At 40.9% G+C, this 13,574-nt stretch overlaps 1 protein-coding gene across 1 annotated transcript; it reads left to right on the forward strand.

The window, feature by feature from the left end:
- Positions 1 to 588: 588 nt before the first annotated feature.
- LOC118414076 lies at positions 589 to 13,564 on the forward strand. Its single transcript, XM_035817840.1, has 5 exons — positions 589 to 647; positions 2,852 to 3,170; positions 11,625 to 11,797; positions 11,946 to 12,274; positions 12,467 to 13,564. Exons 2-4 carry the CDS (start codon positions 2,872 to 2,874, stop codon positions 12,170 to 12,172), a joined length of 699 nt encoding a protein of 232 aa, XP_035673733.1. The 5' UTR covers positions 589 to 647; positions 2,852 to 2,871; the 3' UTR covers positions 12,173 to 12,274; positions 12,467 to 13,564.
- The last annotated feature ends 10 nt before the right edge of the window (positions 13,565 to 13,574 follow it).

Consider the following 13,574-nt stretch of genomic DNA (forward strand, 5'->3'; position numbering starts at 1 on the left):
TTGATACAACGGTAACGTTATCAAAAACAAAGTCCTTCAACAAGAGAAGATGGCTTTGATTGAGTCTGACAACAAATTATAATAATAATTATGAGCTATTTGGGGGGAAGATGCAAATTATAAAAAAAGTTAATGCAAGACTACAAACTCCCCTACGCTTGTCCTACTCGTTGATACGTAAATTGGGCAGTTTAAGTCATTTGAGGAGGAAATGAAGAGTGTTTGGGGACAACGTCTATCAAACTTACCGCCATCTTGTGTGACGTCACCAGCAAATGAAGGCCAGGGCCAGCTGAGACCAAATTACTGTGAAAAGGGGGTCATATTCATAAATATTAACTTGACCTGAGAACTACCGTCAAGATTTTACCTTTAAATTCTAAGAAAAATTCATATAGGATGTTAAATAGATTGCTTAGTTTTTGTGTGATTGAGGTCAGAGATGACACATTTTATAGTGAGGTCTATGTCGGAAGCTACCCCCATCTCGTAATGTACTCGTCCATATCAAAATAAATCCCGGTCACTTATAAAGTACATTCATCAATGTTCATGCGCCTTTTTATTGTTCGGCCAGGGTATCGATTGATGAAGTAACATGATAATGATGCTGCTAATACGGCATGATTGGACCGTCACAGCCTGAAGTATTTTTTTTCTTGTAAGAGGAAAACGTAACCGCATTCCTGTCCAGCAAAGAATTTATCAGTATTGTATTTTTGTAACTTAAACACTGGGATAGAAGACGAGTGTCATTTATTGTTGACTGTTCACTATACAACAATGAAAGAAATATATTCTTCAAATGTGTACAAGATAAGTCTCTATGCTTTCGATATCTAAATAACACTCTTAAGAAGCGAGAAGAAGTTGAACCTGTGCATACTAGTACTAGTATACTTAAGACTTTGTAGTCTCAGTCATGTATCACATCCTACACAAATTGTACTTAGAATTACTAGATGTATATTATTCACCTTGACCTGTACTGAGCTTGCAAGCTAAAACGCACAACAAAGGTCTTCATTCATTCATTCATTCAATTTAATTCATCAACCAGAAATTGTCCATACAACCTCCACCACATAGCCGTGGAGCCTTATCTTAGAGGGCGTCTTTTGCTTGCTAATTGCTTATAAACGGCCCTCCTTCCATATAACTGGCTAAAGGCCCCCTCTCACTTGACGTGCGGCACGCTTGCGGCATTGCTGCGTTCGTTCACTGCGTCACTGTTATGTTATTTTCTTCGATTTTTTACGATTCAGATATCGCGCAATACGTAAAAGTATAACATAAAAGTCGACAAAATATGCAACAAGTAAGAAAATTCGTTCTTTATCTCTGAAATTCGTTGAGCATCTTCCGAACGCAACAATGCCGCAAGCGTGCCGCACGTCAAGTGAGAGGGGGCCTTAAGTTAGAGAATACAAGCAAGCAGAATACGCATGCGAAGTAGCTCGTACCAGACAAGAAGAAATTCTTGCTGGTTAAGTTGCAATCTCCAAGCAGGCTACCAGTGCCTGTGACAGGTCAGTGTCCATGGGCCAACAATATCTAGCGGATTGGAGATTATATGAGCGTTAAAAATGAGAACCTCTATTGACCTAAATCCATATCATGTGCTAATAATACTCCAAAATAAGACGTAATACTGGTAAATGATATAAAAACAGGAATTAGAACCACATTGACGTGATGAAAGATTATCACTTGCTACCGTGCTGACAGTATTTGCTGTTTATCACTATACATGAATTTCATTATTGTTCGTGATTGTTGTTGAAAATATAAGCATGCATCAATGATTAAAAAAAGAATCAAAAGAAAGCAATGCACTTGAAATTTTTATATATGGATTCTTGAATAGATTCTATCTACCCTGCATGATAGAGCCGTTTTATGAAATATTTTGGTCCGACAGCACACCATCAGTAACGACCCCCACGGCCCCACTCCCTCATACTTTGCAGGGCTGTAATCAATCACAAGACTGGGTGTGATACTTGGAAAAGCGGAAGTTTCGCAGGTGCTGTTTACGTCACCATTCCAACAAAGGGGCGCATAGCGTTTCAGTCACTCAGGCTCGGGAAAATGGTGAGTCATGGCAGATAGTGAACCTTACACTTACAGCCCTGTGGCCGCACCTTACTTTCAGAGCAGAGATTAGGCTTCGAAATATTTTTATTGATTCTTAGATTTAACGAGTTTTCTATTAGCCAGGTTTCCTTTTTGTCTGTCATCCCAACCTTTGCTTGGGAGTTGCCGCACCAGGGGCAATTATTAAGGTCACCTGAGAGTTGGCAGACCGTGACAGTGTAAGCTAGTTACCGTTGCGATTCAGCCCCACCATAACAAAGCCGAACATATTTAACCTCTATTTGGAGAGTAGAAGCTTCTCGCAATGGACATTGCGTCCCTGGCTGCAAAACTCGAGAGGCATTGGTCCGCCCAATAAGGGCCGAATAAGGCCGCCCCATCTTAAGTTGCGGGGAGACATGTTCTCAGCGTAATCATTACGTGCAGTCATTTAGTATAATGCGCAAGGAACGCCATAATTCTGTTTGTTGTTAAAAAAAGGGAAGTTAAACAAGTGACAAACATCTTTTGTTGCTCGATTCGCGGAAGCAGAAGTAGTCTTCACGGTCACCCGGGTTTTTCCCGCGAAAGACACGCCCCCTACGGGTGAAGGAGCATACGGCCGCGTCATGTCACAGATTTTTATCCATCCTAATGATGTTAGTAAATTGTTATGGGGATGAACTGATTTTGCATCAAGTGTTCATTGAGATACTAGCATTCATAACAATTTTGGATGTCGAGTTGATCAAACTATACCAATTGTTCCACATAGGCCCTGTGAGTCGCAGTGGAATGTTCCAGCCGTCAATCATTAAACGTGTTAGCAACAAGTGGGCGAACGGGAGTCACTTGTCCTCAGTTCCGAGGATTACGTGGTACGCCCGTCTATCTTTAGAACTGGGCATATCCCTACTTCGACGGATTAACCAGAGGTCTGGACAATACAGCCCCGTGAAGCATTTACTGGAGCAAAAGTTGGGCACGATGAAGGGCGATCCGACGAAAGTCGCCTCCATGGAGCTGGGTCATGATCAGCTACACGGCCGGGGCCATGACGGGGAGGGGCGGGTGAAAAGGACAACAACACACAGGTGAGAACTGAACACCTTGCTTACAGAGGAAAACGTAGCATAGTTTAGCTGACAGTAGTGATCGTCCAAGGGATCGGCGTCGTTCGACCACGTATAGTCCAGAACTTCTACATGTAAGTTTCGATCGCCATTTGATCGGACATGAAGTTTAAACATTTATGTAAGTTACCATAATGGCCCCCAGACAAGGTCATGGTTGCTTGCGTAAACGGTGTTTATGGCAGCTGGGCTACGGGTCTGTTGACTCATGGCGCTCAACGCGGCGTTCCACCATGCGCGCTTGAAGCAGATTATTAAAGCCCCAAATTAAGATATAGTCCGGTAGTCAGTAGGATAGGGTTGGAGAGGGATATATATTGAACAGGCACCAAGATAGCGATCGCCCTATTAAAGTATCAATAATTGTTGCTTACAAAACCGTTTTCTAGCTAGTATCATAGTATCATGGCGGTTTCATTGTATCCGCAACTAGTGATTACTAAATGGTGGCATAACTTCCCATAAGGAGTTTAGCTGGCCAAGAAGTGTTACCTGTGGCTCAGAACACTCCTTCACCATCTGAACTCCACCGATAGATCGGCTCAGTAGAGATTGCTACGTTATGCAAATGGCACGTTATAAATGACTCGGTGAGCAATGGAATAAACGTGGATTAGTAGAAAATTTGAAAAGTTTTGTGTTGGAAATTGCAGTTCAACTCAGATCCAGAATGACTTCTGCCAGCCCAAATGAACTGGCAAGTTAACATTGATTCGATTATAGTTTTCTTCGGTGCAGGTTTATTTTTTACAGCATACTATATGACGTTTTGTGTTTATTTTTGGAAACACATGATGTCACTTCGGGTAGAAATTGAAAGTAAAACCAGAAAGCTGCTAGTCTATCGTCGCCATGAGAGGTGTCACTTTTTGTTTGCTTAGCAATGTGGCTGTGCTGAACTTTGAAACATGATAGTTTTATAGTGAGTGTGTGTTGGCACTGTTAGGTGTTTACTTCAGTTGTTGTTTTGTACCGAGTGAGCAGTTGTAGAGAATGCGGAACCCGTGTGACGATCCATCTTAAACTTAGGGCTTCTCCTTTTTACCACTCTTGAGTAACACAGCACGAAAACAACTTTTTAAGCAAAGTTTCAGAGATACGTATAAAGCCCTTAAAGGCGGAGAAATATTTCAGCAGATTTTAAGATCTATCAAAGGCATCGGAAACATACATTTGGCATTTACGGAAGATTTCAGCGTTTGTAAATCTAACTTAATCTGTTGTGTTTCTTTACGTGAATTTTACATGTATTTTAGTATGCCGAAAAGACAACTTAAATGTCTCAAAAATATTTTCTGTCAAAACGGACAAATGCCGTGTCTCTAGATCTGTTAGAAAATACATGTTAACCGGCTATGTCAAATGTAATAAGCCTTTGTCTGGTGTTAGATAAAACATTGCGTCATCTGTTTTATAACAGTGGCAAGATTTACAGTCAAAACTGAAAATTATTGCGCTTTCCGGTACAAAATGTTATGTTTATACCTCAGCAAATACAAATACAATACAATACAAAGTCAAATACCATAATCTTCTGTGTTGTTTAGCAATTCCGAAAGCATTTGACGTATTCAAACTTTCTGTGCGCAAGGTTTAATTCGAACAGGGGAGAACCTCTCACGGTTAGCTTATATGCGCTCTTTTACGTTATATGAAATGTTGCGTATACCATGGTCAATATTGACCGAAGGATGCCATATATATAATTTATTTCGAACCGTCATTTACGCAAAGAAGGGAAGGCCTCCCCCGTTAATATATTTGCCAAGACGTATATGAAATGTTGCGTATTTCATTTGAATATACGAAATGATTATTCTTTGAATCCGCGCAGTTTAAGCGAACTAGGGGAGACCTCCCCCGTTTAGCTTACTAGTATATGTTGCCAAAACGTATATGAAATGTTGCGTATTTCTTTTCAACATACGACATGTTTGATCTTTGAATCCGCGCAGTTTAAGCGAACTAGGGGAGACCTCCCCCGTTTAGCTTATATGCTGCCAAAACGTATATGAAATGTTGCGTATTTCTGTAAAATATACAACAAGTTTAATCTTTGAATCCGCGCAGTTTAAGCGAACTAGGGGAGACCACCCCCATTTAGCTTATATGTTGTCAAGACGTATATGAAATGTTGCGTATTTCTGTAAAACATACAACAAGTTTAATCTTTGAATCCGCGCAGTTTAAGCGAACTAGGGGAGACCTCCCCTGTTTTGCTTATATGCTGCCAAAACGTATTTGAAATGTTGCGTATTTCTGTTGAACATACGACATGTTTAATCTTTGAATCCGCGCAGTTTAAGCGAACTAGGGGAGACCTCCCCCGTTTAGCTTATATGTTGCCAAAACGTATTTGAAATGTTGCGTATTTCCGTTGAACATACGACATGTTTAATCTTTGAATCCGCGCAGTTTAAGCGAACTAGGGGAGACCTCCCCCGTTTAGTTTATATGTTGCCAAGACGTATATGAAATGTTGCGTATTTCTGTTGAACATACGACATGTTTAATCTTTAAATCCGCGCAGTTTAAGCGAACTAGGTGAGACCTCCCCCGTTTAGCTTTTATGTTGTCAAGACGTATATGAAATGTTGCGTATTTCTGTAAAACATACAACAAGTTTAATCTTTGAATCCGCGCAGTTTAAGCGAACTAGGGGAGACCTCCCCCGTTTAGCTTATATGCTGCCAAAACGTATATGAAATGTTGCGTATTTCTGTAAAACATACAACAAGTTTAATCTTTGAATCCGCGCAGTTTAAGCGAACTAGGGGAGACCTCCCCCGTTTAGCTTATATGCTGCCAAAACGTATATGAAATGTTGCGTATTTCTTTTCAACATACGACATGTTTAATCTTTGAGTCCGCGCAGTTTAAGCGAACTAGGGGAGACCTCCCCCGTTTAGCTTATATGTTGCCAAGACGTATATGAAATGTTGCGTATTTCTGTTGAACATACGACATGTTTAATCTTTGAATCCGCGCAGTTTAAGCGAACTAGGGGAGACCTTCCCCGTTTAGCTTATATGTTGCCAAGACGTATATGAAATGTTGCGTATTTCTGTTGAACATACGACATGTTTAATCTTTGAATCCGCGTAGCTTAAGCAAACTTGGGGGCACTACCCCCGTTTTATCTATTAGCTAATACCGTCTCAAAGGTTTTATGAAACGTTGCCTTTTTCTGCTGAACATACGGCATGTTTGAAGCGCAGTTTCTGTGAACAGGAGGAGACACTTTCCTTTTTTTTTTATACCGCATATATGTTCTGAAATTCCAGGGTCTAAATTAGGGTGAGGCCGCCTGTTTTCTTTGTGGCAAGTTGACACTCGAGCTAAGAGACGGTAGAAATCCCGACTACTGCTATGAATATCTCCGCGACTCAACCTCTGCTTGAAGAATAAGGATGTAGTAGGTATAGCGTTTTGTGCAGTGAGTTGTGTTTTCTCTATAAAACGGCAAGCAGTTCTTACGACAGGTAAATGTACGAAATATGTTTATTTCTTTATCTACAAGCAAGCGTCGAGAAAGAACAGTTTGTGCACACAGGCGGTGTCTTCTCGTGTTGCTCGTGTTTGTTTGGGTTAATTATGGTGATATGCGTGGGCAGGCAAGATGTAAATTTATTCAGCGTTATTTCGTACTCGCCATGGGGGGCACACCTCCGTCCGTCCAAGGAGGTTGAACTTCCTTGGTCCGTCTGTGGCACAGCTGTGTCATGTGATAAGATGTATCCAATGGCAGAAAAGAGTGGGGGGTTCAAGTTTACGGGCCATACGTACGACAAGGAGCGGTTATTTTCCAGGCGTTCATTTTTGAAGAGAAGTATTGAAGAAAGTTTGGGCCTGTTGTAGCCCGCAAGTTGTGGCCGCGACGCCGCTTTTACCGCCTAGGACCCCCGGTGACGGAATTTGACTCAGCGATACGAGGTGGCTATCATTCTGTACAAGCTGTTGTTGTTGGAAATCGACACAGAATGGAAAACACGGCCCTTGTACCATCCGGATTAATAGAAGCCGAGACTGCAAGCTGAACATGTTTCGCGTTCACAGAATCCAGGACCATCCAACAGCACGAGTCATATCGGCCACTACTCTAGATCTTACCGGATTCTTATTCCTGTGGTGACCAGATGGAACTGTACATGTGTGCTCTTTTTAACTTACGCCGAAACTCTTCACCCGACACTGGAAATGGGACTGTGGACTGCTGCACGGAATTGCGCAACCGTTGTGATTGTTTCAACTGCCGACTACATCAGAATGAAAGGCCACAAATACCTAGTAGGCTGTAGGTTTTTTTTACTTTTCCATGTAATATTTTCTCAATAAAATTTCAAAGTTTCATCCATTGTATTTTCTTGCTTTGAAATGTGCTAATGATTATTCTCCTAAAATGGCACTTATCCACACCTTATAATCAACTTAATGCACACGTATATGAGACGTACTGAGGGAACTTTAAACATGTCTTAAGGGTGTTTTAGTACGTATTTATGACAACTTTAAGCTGCTAAAAAGAAAAATATAGACACATTAAATCCTCTTAATTCACACGTATATGAGAAGTAAATAGGCTTTAGATCAAATAAACGTGAAGTTTAAACATGTCTTAAGGGCGTTTTAATAGATATTTATGGCGAATTTAAGCTACTGAAAAGGCACCTAAACACGTTATAATCCACTTAATGCACACGTATATGAGACGTAAATAGGCTTTAGATCAAATAAACGTGAAGTTTAAACATGTCTTAAGGGCGTTTTAATAAGTATTTATGGCAAATTTAAGCTGCTGAAAAGGAACCTAAACACACATTATAATCCACTTAATGCACACGTATATGAGACGTAAACAGGCTTTATATCAAATAAACGTGAAGTTTAAACAAGTCTTAAGGGCGTTATAATAGGTATTTATGGCAAATTTAAGCTGCTGAAAAGGCACCTAAACACACGTTATAATCCACTTAATGCACACGTATATGAGACGTAAATAGGCTTTAGATCAAATATACGTGAAGTTTAAACATGTCTTAAGGGCGTTTTAATAGATATTTATGGCAACTTTAAACTGCTGAAAAGGCACCTAAACACACGTTATAATCCTCTTAATGGACACGTATATGAGACGTAAGGAGGCTTTAGATCAAATAAACGTGAAGTTTAAACATGTCTTAAGGGCGTTTTAATAAGTATTTATGGCAACTTTAAGCTGCTGAAAAGGCACTAAAACACACGTTATAATCCACTTAATGCAATTGTATATGAGACGTAAAGAGGCTTTAGATCAAATAAACGTGAACTTTAAACAAGTGTTAAGGGGGTTTTAAAAATCATTTACGACATCTTTAAGCTGCTGAAAGACAACGGGAAAACCGGAAAATAAGGACTAACACGGACCTACAGAAAGACCACTTAAAGGCAATATTTACGTACTCGTATAAGTGGTGTATAGATCCGTAAAGGAGGAAAATACGTCAACATTACGCATGGTTTCAGCATCCTTAAATACCGTTTTTCGTGCCGTGTAAGGACAGGAAAGGCATGTGCGCTGTGTGATAGTTTGTTGCACTACATTCCATATCTGCAGCTGGTGGAACGAACGATTGGCTCTAGAGCACCTGCCTGGTATGTTTGGTTGAAGGCAGAACTTGACGAATCTATGAGAAAATGGGTGCACTTTAGATTAAGGTCAGCGGTTGGTACAATTTTTAAATCATTTTCTAGGGTTTTCTGTGCATTGTTTTTCGTCTCCTAGTTTCCATCGGCATCGCAAAGCACACGGTGACCTGATAAGGCCTTTAATATGATAATTGTACTATCATAATCCAATCGATGTATGAAACGGATCTTGCTTTTGAAGGGCCCTTCTACATCAAGTGGAATCCATGTTCTCAACCAGAAATCACGCCTATATATGTACGTATGGACGTAACCAAGTCATCTCTGTTTAAAAGTCATGTTACAATACTAACGTAATAGTTAGGGTCCTTGTCTACGCTTTATGTGTCTACCACTGGTGCTGCTACACAAAATCTATCAGTGACGCCCATGGCCCTCCCTGTCGATTGTCTTGCCTCGGGGCTTTGACGGGATAGACAAAATCCCCGTTCTTGATATAATAACCAGGGAAGGGACCTTCCGCCCTGTGACGCACAGCGCAGCCCAGGGCGAGGCACGGGGAGCCGGTAGAGCAGGCTGTGAGTTTGTAGGTCACACTAGGGGCACACGAAAAGTCGGTGTTGTTATATCTACACCAGAATGCTACTAAAATGGCATGGGCGTACTGTAATGAAGTCGTTTTTGATTTGTTTCACAACTGGCTTGCACATTAATGAGGACATCTATAAAAAGAGAGCATCTTAATCTTTGATAAAGAATAGGAATCTTTATTGCCAATAAATCGCCTTTAGAAATGGGATACACGTAAGCAGAAAATGAAGGTTAATCCAGTGATATTATCTCTGTGGCCTTCGGCAAATGACTGCCTTAGTAAAAGTATGCTGATCCAGACAAAAGCTGTCTCCGTCTAAATGCATGTGACTTTTCATCTACAGCTCTACTGTGCACATGTCGGTGTGTACTATACAGGACTGGAATACGCACGCTCCGTTGAAATATGACGTCATCCGCAGGTTTTGAGAGATATATTAGTGTATAGCACTTTAATAATTCGAGAAGGCATGAATGACGTTGTTAGTATCGAGGGACTTTCCTCGCGGCCCAAGAAACTTTCTGGAACTTTAACAGTTTCGATGTCGTATTCAGGCCTTTTCCAAGAGAGTTTCGTACTAGTGAGAGTTTCTGAATTCGTCAACATCAAAACTGAATCAGTTACGCTCTTTTTTGGTAACATAGGAGCAGACACGAATTTGTTCAAATTTGATGAGGTCCATTTCTTTACTATGACTCGATAAGCCTCGATTAGTATCGTTATATCTGTCACGACATAATACCGACGGTTTTTCAACCTATTCTCCAAGCAGAGGTTGGGTCGCGGAGATAGTAGTGGTCGGGGAAAGCGATCCAGTAAAAATCCCGACCACTACTAATAGTACTATCTCCGCAACACAACCTCTGCTTAATGAATATTTCCAACCCACCCCATCACCCACGCCCGACCTCTCAAAGACTGTTTAACCCTACTCTGTTCACTGAAAGTGGCTTCCCAGAAATATCCAAGTAAATTCCTAGAAGAAGATGGTCGCCTGCCAGAACTGACGTCAAGCGCTCAGCGTGTGATAATGTATGGCACTCTTTGATATCTTAGCTGTTAGGCGGGTTCTTTGTGCGCCACTAATCGGCAAACATGTTCAGAGTTCACTTCTGTCATGCACCAGCTATACCCGCAAGAACGGAACACATTGGACTTTGTCAAGTTAACGTTTGTAGCATTGGCGAATTGAAATACGCCGCCTGTAATCTGTTAAGATTTCGGGAATGGCCATGGTAGTGAAACTAAAGGGTAAGTCCGTAGTAATTTTGGATTTCTATTGAATTCAAGATTTGGATTAGGTAGTAAAGTAGTCAAGTCTTTTAACGTTACGGTAAGCTGTTAAAGCGACGAGGACCAGTTAATCTCCCAATAGTTCATCTTTAATCATTCAATAAACAGAGCCAGGGCCAGTCGACATGCGTTATCGATTTCGGCACAGTCTCATTTCAAGATCGATCCCCACAGAGAGAACTTTATTGCACGACATTTGTACATGGTACAATGTATGGCAACGACTAATATACAAAGTACAAAATAGGTGTATAGAATAAGACTTAACATTCTAATTAGCATAAAAAGTAGGGATAACACAAGTCTTTGATATACTGTTACAGTCGAGTTGGGCTAATCATTAGTTTCAGTATTCTTTCTAATAGCAAAGCAGTCTTTGATGGAGTTTATTTGCCTATCTGAGTTGTGGCATCTAAAGATATATATATCTAGAGTGTGTTCATGTGTTCCTGACTTTGTTACTTTGTGTGTATTAAAGTAACATGCCTTTGTGATTGGTCTCAGATGATCTCAGATCTGTTGATTATCCATTGTGTAATCATGGTGTAACCTAGTGGTCGCGCCCAAGCTAACGCTGTCCTTACGCACGTCGGCGCCTATCCACTCCAGCGCCCCTCCCCCCAAGAACCCTGTTTAGTTTTTGCGGTCTGCTCCGGTGCACCCCTGTCCCTCGTTGGCATTTTCCACCATCCGAAGATCAGAAATGCGTGGGCTGCATGCGTCACAGATTGCACTTGCATATACGTCATTGAATTTATTACTAATTGTATTATACTAATTACGTCCACGAACTTGGGCATCTACTGCTAGCATGCTCAGTCAGTCCTTTGTGGATAGCAATGTATAAATACTTTATAGATATTACGTTTGACGTTAACTTTGACATTAACTTTCGTCTTCTACAGACGTCGCTTCTCCAGCATTGGAACCATGAGTTCAGAGCCAAACACGTCTTCTTCTGAGGACGAGAGGGAGTCAAAAACAAAGAGAAGGCCCCGGATGAGGATCAAGAAAGAACCCAAGTGGTCGCAAAGTGATGACGTCATGAGTGGTGATGCCACCTGCAAAGTTCCAAACGGTACGAATATACTAACGTTACTGTAGGCTGTTGTGTTTGTTATAGTACGGATAGTACGGATAGTACCCAGGCTATGGTGATTGTACATTTTTAACTAAATAAAAGGCTATGTTCGTATTTTTGTTAACTGAAACTCTTGTTTTGACAGACCCACGAAGCTGGTCTCGTGAGGACGTTCGTACGTGGTTGGAGTGGGCGCAGGCGCACTACACAGTAGGAGAGTTGGATGCTGGGAAGTTCATCATGAACGGAAAGGGACTTTGCCTCATGGACAAAAAGGGCTTTGTCTACAGAGTTCCTGGAAAGGGGGAAGTACTATATCTGGATTTCCAGGAAAGACTGTTTCAGGCCCTGAAGGCGCAGAGAAAACTGTAGAAAGTAAGTTAAGAAAGGGGACGTGTTTTGTGATTTTGGAACATGCTGGATTCCTACACGAAGGCGTAAAGCCACTCCTTTTACTCACCGTGATGGTCATTTATACCCCCCTCACATTAGGCGCGATTCGATCGGACGACGAGTCTGCGAGCTCTAATTTACGAGGAGGCATGACCCTGATGCCGACGAAGAAATGGCTGAGTTCCCCATTCCCGTCAGGGTTATGCCTCCTCGTAATTTAGAGATCGCAGACTCATCGTCCGATCGAATCGCGCCTAATGTGAAGGGGGTGATAGGAACACGCTGTTAACCAGGGTAGAAGAAGTCTAATCAACGGAGGTGAAAGAAAACATCGTCGGGAAAAAAAATCTAGACAATCATGGGTAGAGAAAGGAGGATCATAGAATCGATGTTGTGACACTGGGTATTCTTGTCCCTTCCAATTATGAATTGATGCCATTGGATGTTATATTGGGTGCATGAAAAACATGGAGACATAGTCCTGTATTTATACTCTCGTTTTTGGTTAGAGTTAAACGAGAAGAAGGGTGCAAAATCGAGCATGTGACTTGTAGGCATCGATTGACGCTCGTAATAGCACCCTTTAGAGCTTTTGTTTTTGTTAGAAGTAGAAACAAGTTCTGTTCTAAAACACTCAACAGTGTAAATTCACTTTACAAGCTGATAAAAAAGGAAACTAAACATACCAACATACCAACTCACGATTATTGCATGACTGGGTTTATCGTATATAACCCATTAGAATGTCTGAATAGTAGGGATTAACAGGTGGTTGACATGATTTTATGCTTTTGTTCTTCCTTTTGGAAATCATTTTGTAGAAAGTTACATTTACATAACTTGCATGTTCTATAAAACAGCACAAAAGACATACATGATAGCTTGTGTATAGCTGCTCTATTATAGTGACGTCATCAATCCGCCTACTTGGCTATTCGTAAATGTGTTGGTTTGCTAGCCACCGATTGGCAGTATTGTTGATAGATTTAGTTTGGACTGGTACTCATCGTTATCGGATATACTTATTTAGATGATGAGTTTTATTCATTGATGTAAAAAGAACAAACAATATCCAAAGAAGTATCAAAATCAAGTATTCCGATCAATCTCATTTAATCTATTACTAATTGGATGGGTGAAAATAATGAACAAATCTTTTATGGTATGCGTATACTATACCAGGCATTTGGCTACGAAAGCGTAATAAAAGACTCAAACATAATCCAGGCATGGAAATAGTCTTCAGGTCAGTTTAAAGTGCCGGATCGTAAACTTTATTAATGGAATGGATCTTTGTCATTCTAAAATGAGTTCTGTATATATTGCTGTTTGGAACCAATTACCTTGTATCTGTGTATCTTGTGTGTTGGAAATAAATATT

Source organism: Branchiostoma floridae, chromosome 4, assembly GCF_000003815.2.
Source record: "Branchiostoma floridae strain S238N-H82 chromosome 4, Bfl_VNyyK, whole genome shotgun sequence".
In the NCBI taxonomy this organism is placed as follows: domain Eukaryota; kingdom Metazoa; phylum Chordata; class Leptocardii; order Amphioxiformes; family Branchiostomatidae; genus Branchiostoma; species Branchiostoma floridae.

What these genes read in the sequence shown, in the direction of transcription:
- LOC118414076 (XM_035817840.1), top strand. Translation starts at nt 2,872, where the DNA reads ATGTTCCAGCCGTCAATCATTAAACGTGTTAGCAACAAGTGGGCGAAC. An exon ending in AAAAGGACAACAACACACAG is followed by an intron (nt 3,171 to 11,624) that starts GTGAGAACTGAA and finishes CGTCTTCTACAG; the next exon opens with ACGTCGCTTCTCCAGCATTG. An exon ending in CACCTGCAAAGTTCCAAACG is followed by an intron (nt 11,798 to 11,945) that starts GTACGAATATAC and finishes TTGTTTTGACAG; the next exon opens with ACCCACGAAGCTGGTCTCGT.